This window comes from Diceros bicornis (genome assembly GCF_020826845.1).
Source record: "Diceros bicornis minor isolate mBicDic1 chromosome 32 unlocalized genomic scaffold, mDicBic1.mat.cur SUPER_32_unloc_2, whole genome shotgun sequence".
Classification (NCBI taxonomy): Eukaryota; Metazoa; Chordata; class Mammalia; order Perissodactyla; family Rhinocerotidae; genus Diceros; species Diceros bicornis.
The window spans coordinates 896,099-909,325 of record NW_026690908.1 but is presented as its reverse complement, the minus strand read 5'-3'; the positions used below and the strand labels follow the sequence as shown (position 1 = coordinate 909,325).

The 13,227-nt window shown below is 44.6% G+C and overlaps 1 protein-coding gene across 21 annotated transcripts in view; it reads right to left on the bottom strand.

The window, feature by feature from the left end:
* Positions 1-229: 229 nt before the first annotated feature.
* The window catches only part of LOC131402210 (uncharacterized), a 131,785-nt gene continuing 118,787 nt past the window's right edge, over positions 230-13,227 (bottom strand). For 8 of the 21 annotated variants that reach the window (XR_009218386.1, XM_058537076.1, XM_058537071.1 and 5 more), the window contains one exon: positions 11,840-12,788. Coding sequence is in view for 9 of the 21 variants with exons in the window: in XM_058537076.1 (XP_058393059.1) it covers positions 12,459-12,788 (330 nt within the window). In the remaining 12 variants the exon portion in view is untranslated. Of the gene's footprint in view, positions 296-333; positions 911-4,632; positions 4,732-5,665; positions 5,889-11,839; positions 13,174-13,227 lie in introns of those variants that run through there. The other 13 variants (XR_009218385.1, XR_009218374.1, XR_009218377.1 and 10 more) reach the window with 7 other exon arrangements.

The window sequence follows — 13,227 nt, the reverse complement described above, 5'->3', positions numbered from 1 at the left end:
TGTCTAAGTGTCATATCGTGACTTAGGAAATTGGTAGGATTTTTCGATAGATTTGCTATGCCTTCTAATTTTTTCTATTTAAAACAATGGGAAATAGGGTCTCAGAGACAGTCTGACATTTCAGGCACAGATTACTGACAACTATTAATGGTATATGACTTTCCCACCTCATCTTAGTTTTAAGTTTTTAATTCCTTACCTTGGAAATGACCTAACTTTGCTTTTTCTAAATCTTGTAGTAATACTGATGCTCCAGAAAGTCGGGCCACGGATATTCTGCTGTTGTGCATCCTCTCTGCAAAGAAGTGGACCTGTGCATCCACCAGTCTGATAAGCATGTGGTGCTGTAGTATTTGGAGTCAGAGTAGCTAAATGGAAAAATAACTTCAGAGAGTTATCACCATAACCCCCAACAGCAACAAATTATTTTGCTTAATTATTTTGTGATTCTGAGGTTATATTTAAAAAGGGATATTAAAACTGGTTGCCAAGGAGCCAGCCCTATAGTAGAGCAGAAATTGAATATTACCTTCCTACAAAAACTTCCCTGACATTGTGGGAAGGACCAACGGGAAGTTTCAGTGCTGTTGCCTGTGTTAATGAGGCCACGAGGTCCACACTGGGATAAGGAAGTCCAGTGAACAAGCCTGTGTGCAGCGTTGGAGAAGGGGCGTGCGTGTGGTCCCCTGAAGTGGCTTAGGAGTCACTTACCAGTGCACCTAAGTTTCCCGTCTGTATATGCAGGAATTGGGGCTGTCCAATGTGATGTTTTCTCCTTTTTATGACATGGCTCACGGCAGTCCTTCTAAGATGCCTGACCAAGGTATGGGCCCTTCAGGCAGGCGGGGTCCAAAGGGAGGATCTCTGCAGCGACCCTGACCACAGGGTCCAGAGGGAGGATCATGGCAGCCTGGAGGGATGGAGGGGATAGTAGGACAAGTGGCCTTGAAAAGGCAAATTCCAGGATCCCAGTCACCCGGTATTTCCATTTTAGATATTGAATTTACATTTCAAATACTGGCCAGGGAGCTTCAAGGAGGGCTGCAAGCATCCTCAGCAACAGCCAGGCTGGTGAGCCCCAGCCCTACCTGAGTACCGGCCTCAAGGGATGCAGCCCAACCACGCTGCGCATACTCCAGGCGGTGGGCAGGGCATGGAGGGTGGGCATGGTAGAGAGAAGAGGCATGATAGAGGGTGGGGTGGACAAGGAGAGGAGTGGGGCCCAGGGGTGGAGGGACAAGGAGGGAGTTGGGGCCCCTAGCAGTGTATGCTGGGAGCTTTTGTTTCTCAACCGCTCCCGGCTGGGAGCTTGCAGGACTACAGGACTACAACTCCCGGGATGCTCTGGGCACGGGGCAGTGCCTAGTCCTGAGGGGAGGAGCAAGGAGGTGTGCTCTGCACTGTGGTCCTGCACCTGCTCCACGTGGACTGAGTCTCAGAGGGATGTGATGGGACGAGAAGGACCAAGGAGTTAGGAGGGTGTGGCGGCTGCATGGGCAGCCGCGGGCCTGCATCGTGCAACTGCTTTTGTCCAAAATTGAAGCCGGACTCACGTCTATTCCACACCGCCTCCCTCCGTTGCTTGATTCCTCCTCCCACCTGCATGTCTGTGGGTCTTTCCACAGCCTCCTACCTAGTCCAGGGCCAGGTGCTTCTCTAAAGTGCTTATGGGAACTAGTTTGACATCCCAGAAACTTTCCTCTGCCTGCTGCCCTCTGCCTTCTGCAGCCAAAGTGCCATCATTTCATCAGCTTTTGGGAGAAATTCGCCCTTGTGGCCCCTCTTGCAAGCACAACTTAAGAGCTTTGCAGGGTGGTAACAGTGGCTGTTGCTTGACTTTTTCGCAGATTTGGAAGTTGAGGCATCCATCAGGTTAATCATTGGTTTCCCCAGGATCCGCCAAGAGCATCGGAGAACAACCCAATTCCCAGGCAAGTATCTAATAGAACATTTTCACCAACACCTTCCAGTGCAGGGGCCTCTGAAACAGCATCCTTAAGATGAAAATAGCTTAAGCATTTTGCCATTTAGATTGATAGCCTAATCTCAGCTCAGGCCTGAGTGGCCAGTCTCTCAGGGACACGGGTGACGACTCTGATCCCTCAGGAAGAGACTGGTGGTCCAGCTTTGGGAGAGGGATGTTCAAGGTAGACAGCACTTGGGCAGCATTTGAAACCCATCAGCTTTAACATCTCTGCTTTGGATTCTGGCAAGGTTCCAGGATAAACACACCCAGGGATAGTCAGATGTACCATATTCTTTAAAAATTGTTTACAGTAGTGAAAGGAACAGAGCATAAAATATCCTGCTTATTTGCAAAAGATGAAATGCAACCAAGACCTTGTTTTTTTCTTTTGTTTTTTGAGGAAGATCAGCCCTGAGTTAACATCCATGCTAATCTTCCTCTTTTTGCTGAGGAAGACCGGCTCTGAGCTAACATCTACTGCCAATCCTCCTCCTTTTTTTTCCCCAAAGCCCCAGTAGATAGTTGTATGTCATAGTTGCACATCCTTCTAGTTGCTGTATGTGGGACGTGGCCTCAGCATGGCCAGACAAGCGGTGCATCGGTGTGTGCCCGGATCCGAACCCGGGCCACCAATAGCAGAGCGTGCACACTTAACCGCTAAGCCACCGGGCAGGCACAAGACCTTCTTGTTAATTTTTTTCTGCTCATTCTCTTGCCTGTACTGTACGCTTGAATGCAGAAACAAAAAACTTGAATTGCCAAATTCTTTTTTCCTGAGATTGGTAAATTAACTTAAAAGTCTTATTGAAACCTGTGGAGGAATGGTTAGCAGCTTTCATGATTTATGTCATCTCTAAAAATCTGGGCGTTGATCTACATCAAAAAAAGTTCTTGTTTATATTACACATCCCAATAGGTTACATTTCTGATTCCTGAATGTGGGATATTATCAAAACAACTGAAAAACCTGGTCATGGAATCTGGACTCTGTCACTTTGTCAAGAATTTGCCTCTTTATGAATTAATGACGCATGAATTCCTTGACATTTTTGTAAAGAACGGAAGAGAAACTCTGTAGTGTCTCTGAATGTGGCAAGATGGGGAATTCTCATTAGACTACATCCTTGGGTTCTTCTCTCGTGTTCAATAGGCCCGGGTGATAGTCTGTGTGGTCAGGTGCAGCGCCACTCCCTCAGCCCCCAGTGTTCCATCCTATTCTGGCCTGTGCCTTCTTCAGGGGGTTCTGATTACACTCGTCCACAAGGGTTGGAAAGAGACATTGTAACATGAGGATATTCATCATCTTATTTTATTTTTTTAGATTTTATTTATTTATTTTTTTCCCCCCAAAGCCCCAGTAGATAGTTGTCTGTCATAGCTGCACATCCTTCTAGCTGCTGTATGTGGGACGTGGCCTCAGCATGGCTGGAGAAGCGGTGCGTGCCCGGGATCCGAACCCGGGCTGCCAGCAGCAGAGTGCGCGCACCCAACCGCTAAGCCACGGGGCTGGCCCTTTTTTTTTTTTAAAGATTTTATTTATTTATTTATTTTCCCCCCAAAGCCCCAGTGGATAGTTGTATGTCATAGCTGCACATCCTTCTAGTTGCTGTATGTGGGACGCGGCCTCAGCATGGCTGGAGAAGCAGTGTGTTGGTGCGCGCCCAGGATCCGAACCTGGGCCACCAGCAGAGGAGCGCGAGCACTTAACTGCTAAGCCACGGGGCCGGCCCTCATCATCTTAAAACAAGGATTAATGGAGAGGAAAATCTCAGGGTGTGTGTGCTCCGATGCACTGCTGTTGGGGTGTGGCCGCAGTGACCACTGTGCTCCCAGCAGTCCCCACAATGGCTGTCTCAGACGTTTGATCTCCTGGTGCAACCACAGAAGCTGTTGACAGAGCTAGGCTCTTGTGGTTCAGTGTCTTCCTTCAGATTTTGTGGCTCTGACCCTCCTCTGCTCGCCGCCTTCCTATTCCTATCTGCTGCATTGATTGCTTTTAGTTGTTTCCTAGGAGCCACTGTGTGTAACTGTATTTCACAGTGTCTTTAGGGACCCACCCTCACTACACGAGTCACTGTACAACAGCGACTTATCCTGGTGTAGCCCATGTTCATCCTCTCCAGTAGAGCTGTGAAGAACCCTGCTTACTCGGAGCTCCTCTCATTCTCATGCTGCTGGGGCTGTTATGAAGCTGGGTATCTCGTCTTTGGTCTCATCAACATTACTCTTTTCATCAATTATTCTGAAGTTGGAGACGACTTTGTTAATAATGTGGACACTGACTGTCACAGGCACTTTTATGTATCTTCCCCAACAGCTCTGTGAAGTAGGCCTGTGATTCCCATTTTACAGGGGGGGACACTGAGGCTCAGGGAGGTGGAGTAGCTTCCTTCATGCAGTGTCTTGGTACATTTTGAGTCTCCACCTGGAACTCCACCTCTCAGGTGTGTGCCCTTAGCTGGTGTTCGACTTTGTGCCTCTCTACCAGCCTCCCCAAAGACACAGGCCCCATCCTGAGTCCACTGTCTGCTTGATGGCAGTCACCCTGCACAAACAGGCCCTGGGCAGGGAGTGGACTAGTGGGCCGTGGTCCTCCAGCTTACCCTGGGAAGGTACTAGGTTTCTTGCGAGAGCTGGAGCAGTGGAAGATACTGACCGTCACTCACCTGGAAGGTTTGTTGTGTAGAAATACTTCACTGACTTTTTGCAGGTGTCGTGTCTTCTTTGTCTTCATTGCTCCTCTGGGCTTTTTCCTACAGTCCGTGCTGTGCAGTAACATACAGCACAGAGACTGGTGAACATAATGCTGTTGTCCTGCACCAAATGGTCATATCATTCATTTTTCTAATTATGAAAGAAATACATATTGTAAAAAAAGTCACAGTACACAGATCTGTATAAAGTGAAACCCACCCCTTTCATCCCCTTCCCTGAAAACTCACTCCCCTACTCAGAAGCCACTACTGTTAACAGGGTGGGGTTTATTCTTCTGGAAATTTCCTATGAATTTATAAATACACGTAAAGTTTTTTAACATAAATTACATAACTACATCGTTTTGCTATTTGCTGTTTCCCAAATCATATATCAAAGACGTCTCCCCTTATCAGTGCACATCATTCTAACGTACCATGTTAGATGTTTTAGAGGTATTCCAAAGAACAGGAATACCATAATCTGTTTACTTCTTCTTTGATAGAAATGGGATTACATCCAGTTTCACTATTATACATAATGCTGCCGTAAGATCCTTGTGTGGAATTAATTACACTGCTATTCAACTGCTCAATTTGCTTTGTTTCCTTTTAGTCAGAGACTATGACATAAGATTTTCATGGTAATTATAGGGAAATTAATTTTATCATTGAATAAATACATTTATGGGGAAACTGGACTTCAAGGTCATCCATCTCAATATTGTGGAGAAAAATCATGAAACTTAGAAGGTGTGCTCCATCACATTCTAACAAGTCATGTTAACAATTTAAAGTTGAATGTTTGAGTAGCTTCTACTGTCTCTCTTCCAAAGACGGATGACTTCTTCTTTTCTTGAAAACTGCTGACTCCAGGGGCTCTCAGTTTGGCTAGAGAGGATAAGATATTGGTGTTGTATCTGTTTCTCTTCAGCTGTAGGCTGCATCTTCTAAAGATCATAGAATTGAACATGGTCCAATTGATAGATATGATTTGAGTCAAAAATTCAAAGTAATGAACCTAAGAGAGGAATCTATAACTTGGGTTCTTAATAAAAAATTTCCTTTGATATCCTTAAGTTTCTGTGATTACTAGTAAAAACTCACCTATGGGTGAAGAGATGTAGTTCTTCTGGGAATGTCTGGCTTGAACATCCATAGGTAAGCCTGCCACACCCGTAGGTAGATTAGACTTGATCTCTTGAAGACCTCTACCCTTGGTGTTTGACCTGGGAAAAATAAGAATTTAAAAAAGCTGCTGTTATTATCACTCAATGCTAGATGCCCATTAAAGAGTGAGTTTGATTTGGTAAACCAAAGGGAGTATAAACAGAACAAAGTCTTTAAAATCTCTAAAATTTCAAAAAATTCTAATTTTTTAAAATATAACTCTATTTTTGCCACAGTGCAAACTGTGTATATATGAATGAAATATCCCTCTGTCCATTTCTTAACTTGTTTCCTTTGATATGATGGATTTATCCTCTAATCCAGATTCCAAGTGTGAACGAACATCTTGGTCCTTCAAAGAAAAGAAGCCATTGAAATTTGATTTTCTTTTACCTCGGCATCCTACAGGTTTGAAGAATAAATTATCATGTAATGATACAACGATTCTGAAATCTAATTGTTAATTAGAGGGGTGTAAGGGATGATTGAATGGTGTTTCATCCCCATGGTCAGGGGTATTGTACACATGGATGTGTAAACATGATTCAGGAAGCTGCTTCAGCCCCGTGACATCCCTGAGAACCACAGTGCAGGAGGATCTAGGCACACAGCCATCTGCCTCGATCTCCTGGGTTACATGTAGATCCAAGGGTTTTGAGAGTGGTTTCAGAGCAGCTAACTTTTATCTATTTCCCCCCTTCCTTCTCTCCAGCTTATCTCAAACAGTCTTGACTATCATATTTTAAAGTAAGACCAATTATAGTTATTTACATGAGTTTCTTGTTCATTATTGCAGAGTAATATTCAGGCATACCATTAAATATCATTTAATTGACCTAATTAAATTTGTCGTACCTTATAATTGATTAGACCACTAAGTTTAGTTCAGAGTTTGATATTCACCAAATGTGTTAATCTGCTTACAACTGCCATGTGTCTCACTCCTCTTAGATATGTATCTTTGGCCCATCACAAGATTTTAATGAATGAAATCATCATAAATTAAGATAATGTACTGTCTTTTGGATGATAAGGAGGCATATGGGTCCATTTTGGAAATATGCCCATCTGTCTTTGCTCCCCATGGGAAGTTTCTGGTCACTAGGTCTCCAGGTGGCTTGCACAAGCCCTAGGTCTGTAATAGTTTGGTGCCTCTCCTTCTACTTGGGGTAGAAATAAAAGAGATCAGAGAGACTTATTAAAGTTTTGGTTGTATGAAGTCATCGATGAAGAATATCCATACATATTGTTCTGGATAGCTCTCTGTTCCTAAGAGTACTGGTTACATTAAGGGCTTGTCAGGAACCGTGAAAGGTATGATATTTTACCTTACCTGCAAGCTAATAAGTCAGCCTACCATGGTCTTATAGATGCTGGCAAAAGAAACTAGACCCATGGGTCAGAGACAAAGGACTTAACGACACAGCAATAACAGTGGCCTGAGTATCAGCATTTGCACTGGTTCACTAAATCCCACTTCCTACAGGGTGATACACAGTGAGCCAGCTGACATGCAGAGGGTTGCAAGAGCTCAGAGCTTAAGGAACTCAAATCTTTGATAATGGACAGGAAGTCTGCTGACCTTTGCCCCAGGGAGGGGTGTTATTTCTATTATATTGGGCAGTAAGCAAGCCTGCCCTTTGTTCCAGAGGAGGCCACTATTTCTATCTTCCAAGGCTGACAGCTCTACACACATCCTTGAAAAGATATCCTGGTTTCACTGGCTTTCAAAGATAAGCTTGACTGAGACTCGATCATCATTCAGTTCTTCTGTTTCCTTTATTGAGATTGTGCAAATATGCTCTTTTCTCTGTAAAGTTCACTAACTTTATTCATACATAAGGGATGCTTTTGGTTTTATTTATTAAGTTGAGATTTTCGTATTAGAGCAAATGATGAACTTTCATGGGTTGTGTCTGAAAGTATACTTTTCCAAGATAAATGTGAAAGAAGATCAGGGCTCACAGAACTCTGCCACAAGGAGCTGATAGCAACTCAAATGATTTTAATTTGAATAGTGTTTTGTACAACTTTCTTCCATCTTACTTCATCCTCTCTGCTTCCTGTAACTCCCATATGGGAATGGGGCAGTTTCAGGGATTCACTGAACTCATTTACAATATTCAAATCATTTTGTCTGTTGTGTTTTTTTAATTGAGGTAAAGTTGACATACAACATTATATTAGTTTCAGAGGTACAACTTAATGATTCAATGTTTGAATATATGTTGAAATGATCAGCACAATAAGTCCAGTTAACATCTGTCCCCATATATAGTTACAAAATTTTCTCATGTGATGAGAACTTGGCATATTTCAAGATGCAGAAGAATCAACGATGATGTCATACTTTTTCATACACAGCTTGATGAATTTGGACATAAGTATACACCCTTGAGACTGTCACCGCCATCAAGGCCACAAACATATCCATCAATTCCCAAAGTTTTCTCTCACCTCCTTTATTACTATTATTCTGTGGTAAGAACTCTTAATATCTACTGTATTAGCAAATGTGATGTATGCAGTACAGTCTTGTTACCTGTAGGCACTATGCCGTAGCCTACACCTCCAGAACTTATTTATCTTGATAACTGAAACTTTGTATACTTTGACCGTCAGATCCCAAATTCTCCATCCTCCCATCCCCTGGCAACCACCATTCTAATCTCTGCTTGTATGCGTTTAACTATTTTAGATTCCACATATAAGTATTTGCCTTTCTCTGTCTGCCTTATTTCACTTAGCATAATGTCTACCAGGTCCATCCATGTTGTCAAAAATGGCAGGAATTGCTTTTTTTCAAGGTTGACTAATATTCCATTTCTTTATCCTTTCATTCGTCAGTGACATTTAGGCTACTTCAGTGTCTTGGTTATTGTAAATTAGCTGCAATGAACATTAGAGAGCAGGTATCTCTCTGAGACCCTGATTTCAATTGCTGTGGGTATATGCTAGAAGTGGGATTGCTGGATCATATGTTAGTTTTCATTTTTGGAGGAAGCTCCATACTGTTTTCCATAATGGCTGTACTAGTTTACATTCCCACAAGGGTTTCTTTTCTCCACATCCTCACCAACATTTGCCATCTTTAGTTTTTTTGATAATCGCCATCTTAACAGGTGTGAAGTGATAGCTCATTGTGGTTTTGATTTGCATTCCCTGATTAGTGATGCCAAACACCTTTTCATACACCTATTGGCCACTTGTATGTCTTCTTTGGAAAAAGTCTATTCTGGTCCCTTGTCCATTTTTTAATTGAATTTTCTTTTTGTTATTGACCCAACACAAAAAAAGAGAACAAAATTTTCAGGCATTATGAGTGCTTCCCAGTTGATGCAGATGGTTTTGTAATTACAGTGGTACCAAAAGATCATGTTTCCTGCTTTTTCTTCAGCTTGTTATAAGACCAGCAGTAGCTGCGGCATGGCAGATAATCGGGATCTTCTGGGTTTGGAGGTTTGCAACATAACTAAGTGGTAAGGAATTTTTTATTATTCCAAGGAAATTATTGAGTTCATAGTCCATGGAATCCAGGATTGATAGGGGTAGGAGGAAATTAAGGTGAGGATCGGTGATCTGGCATTACTTCTGATCTTGAGGGACAGGTATCCACTGTAGAGTGTTTGAATAAAAGTATTAGATATCGGGAATTTGTGGTGAGTGAATATGTTTTCTGAATTATTTACTTTGAACATAACCATTTGGATTATGTGAACATCTGGGATGTGGGAGTAAGTCGCTAACAAGGGCTGGTTGACAATGTCACTATTGATTTGACTTCTATGAACACCGAGTGGTCAATGGATTAAGCAAATGAGTAGTCAGAAAACACAGAAATGGTGGGATTTGGGATTTAGTAAAAGATTGGGGACCGACTGTCCTGAGAGTGAGTGCCAGGACTTGTACAGTTGAGAGTGACAAGGACAAGAAAGGAATAGAAACACACTCAAACAAGGAGAGGGTGTTAACAGGATGGAGGGAGAGAAATGATCTGGAGTAGCCTTGAGTTTTGACCTGGAGCTTTCTGTTCTTGATGCAAATCTGCCTGATGACATCCCAGGACACAGGTCAGATCCCCAGAGGATAGAGGGAGGGTGGAAGTACAAAACAGCCATGATAATTGTCCTAAAATGGCAGGCTTCCTTTGTCATTTGACCCAATTTCATGATTTATTTTTGTAGGGTAAGAGGAAAAGAAGGATGATAGTCATGTCTTCACAGAGGAAGCAGCGTGACTGTGGGAACCAGTCCAAACCAAAGCCTGGTTTAAGCACCTCCATCCCTTTTAGGATGTCCAGTGACATAGTCAAGGGATGGGTTACTAGACTCCCATCCCATCCTAGCAGTGACGGGTCTCTGGGAGGACACCTTGGACCAGCCCCACAAGGTCTGCTGGCCCGAGAGACTGCAAGGACTCCAGGCCTGCAGCAGTGCAGGACAACTGGTAAGTCCTTTCAATCTTGCCAAAGCGTTGCAAAAACTTGCACCTAGTCACACAGGTGAATCCCTGCCAGGTGTGCTCGCAGGTGGTCTGCACTCCAGGTCCCATGCCCACTCCTGCCGGTCTTCAGATTTGACAGAGATGATTCCAGGAGCTGATCTGGGCATTCCACAGCTTCACTGCCAACAATTTCTGGTGACTGTGGAAGGTATCAGGAAGGAGGAAAGGGCAGTGAGGAGCACAAGAGAGAGACTGGTGGTAGCACTGATGGCGGACAGACTTGCTAGCGAGGCAGAGAAAACGAAGGGCCAAGAAGGACGTCCTGACAGCAGATGAAATGGAGCAGGCACCTCAGTGAGGTCTCATGGGTGCGTCCCTAATGCTTCCTTGCTTTGAGCTCTTGAAACTTTAAAACATACCAATACGTTTCTTTTATTAAACTCTGCTGTGTGACATAGAAAATATAGACAGCGGTTTCTTTCTGAGGTGAGAGGTTGAGTTTCAGGTGAGGAGAGAAAGATCTTCTTTTTTCATGCTGTTCTCTCATTTTCTTTTTCTATGTACATCATTTATTTTTACTTTCAAGTCAGCAGCGAGTTACCAACGTCACGGGATGATTCAGTTTTTCCCCTCACAGTCACAGTAAAACGTACTAAAAGTGGATTATTCTTTTTGTGTAATATTCCAATAGATTCCAAAATATTGTTTCAAAAGCACTTTGATGCCTATGTACTCAAATTAGGTATTTACTTCTAGGTCTCCATTTTTATGTTCTTTGTTGCATGCTAATGCAGTGTTGCATCTAAGGAAATACCAGATTTCCCTCAGTTTTTTAGATCCATATGTGTTGGAAATTTGATTCATGAAGATGGACATGGCAGCTGGGGGATCGTGCTATTATCAAAAGAGGCCTTTTCAGCATCAGTAATCTGACAAGAACCCACTGCTTGTTGGGATTTCATTGTCTATTTGAGGGATCAAGCTTTCACTGTTGGCACTTCTCTTTCTCTTTGGAGGGAAAGTACGGCCTTCCCAGTCTTTCCATTACCAAATCATTTTCCTAGGTGCCTGTGCCATGTCAGGAAGGGCCTGGGATGCCAGGAACCAGAATTCATCCTCAGCTTCTGGCTGTCCTGAGAAGGCTTCCCTGGCAGAGTCCAGCCTGTGTGTCTCGGTGACACTTGCAGCCATCAGAAAGGAGGCGATAACACACAAGTACCAAGCGATTCATCTGTCCCTTGTCTTACAGGGTGTTCCCAAGGGAAGAGGTTCAAAATGCCACTTGGTAACCCTTTGAAAGCTGCTAGTCATGGGTCGGGTTCTTGGTGTGAGATCAGAGCAGTGTCTATTCACCACCAGATGGGGAGCATTTCAGTATTTTAATTGGTAAGGCTGTGTTCATGCACCACCATGGATCATCAGTTCCGTGGCATTCCTTGCTGGAATGCCACGGGTGTGTTGATGACAGGGTTGTTCCTCCCAACACCCCTGTCATGCCTCATCTTTCAAAGCTCCAAACAGGGTTCACACCCTAGCAGCTGGTTGTAATGTAACCACAGCACAAGACTGGGGAAAAAAACACAGCCACCCAGGGGTGACACACTTTAATGACTTGGGCCCAATTACCCCATTTGGACGAGTTCAGAACACCAACACTGAGTGTGTAAACTGGAGGATTGCCCAAGACCTTGGACCTCAGAAGGACACGAGCTCAGAATTCACCTTGGACAGCAAGGGACAATGTGGGGTCACTGACTGGCCAGGATTATGGTCCCTTATCCTGGCAAAGCAGAGCTCACTCGGGCTCCATCAGGCCAAGCCAGGGAGGAGACTGGGGGCCTTCTAGGGAATTTCTGCCCTAAAGGGAATTGCATAAGGAAGGCAGGGGTGCTGAAAATCCTAGTTCACAGGGAGCAGTCATGTTTATGTAACAAGGCCCAACAGTAGCCTTAAAAGCTGCATCAGAAATCGTTCCTCCTGGATACAAATCAAGCAGGAAAATGAATTCAGAGTCCTGTACAGGGATCCCAGCAGGATTCAAATCCAGGTTAGGGGTGAACACGGAGCCCCTAGAGGGGTCTCAGGAGGGAAAGTCCTGCCTGCCTTTAGTCCATTTTCAAATGATCTTCCTCGGGCCTTGTCCTCTCCACATGCATGTTTTGATCTTTTTACATTGGTTTCCCCACTTAGAGCTGATGCAATTCCAGAGATTCAACTAGAAAACTAAAAGTTCCTAAAATTTGGTCAAAAGAAACCTCAGCAGTTGGGGTCTGGGTGTCCCAGAGGTCGCCATGCCATAAGGCCTGGGGCTGACCAGGGGGCCACTGAGACAGGCTCTCTGGACTGGCCAACAGGGAGAATCCACCCCTGCCCTCACCCAACTCCTGCCCGGCCTCACTCATTCTCGTTGAGCAGCTCCATGTCCTGGAACCAGGCCCCAAATCACTCCTTGGGGTCTTGTTATAATTCTTTGCAGCGACCTGGAGCAGCAGGATCTCCCTCATGACTCGGTATTCCTGGGACCAGAGGGAAGGAGAGGATGCAGACAGGGCCTGGGTGGGGGATGCTGCAGGGGCCTTGTGGGGGGTGAGGACTGGGGCAGAGGACCAGTCCTGGGAACGCTCCTTCCCTCCAGTTCCATCCAGGATCTACCTGTTCTCAGAATGGGAATAATCAGCCCCTCCTCCAGGAAGATATCCTTGATGCCATCCTCCCCTCAACCCACGCGCCAACTGGATGGGTCTCGACTTCTACCAAAATCTTCCACTCAATGTAAGATACAAGGGGTGGAGCCAGAAACTGTTCTCCCCAGAGGGTTTCTGATTTCCACCTCCTTCCCCTCCCCTGCAGGGAGTGCCACAGCTGCTCCTCAGTCCTCTTCTCAAGGTTGATCTCATTCCCCTGGAAGGCAGACAGCCAGAGTCCATCAGACAGAGCCCCCTAGACTGACTAGCC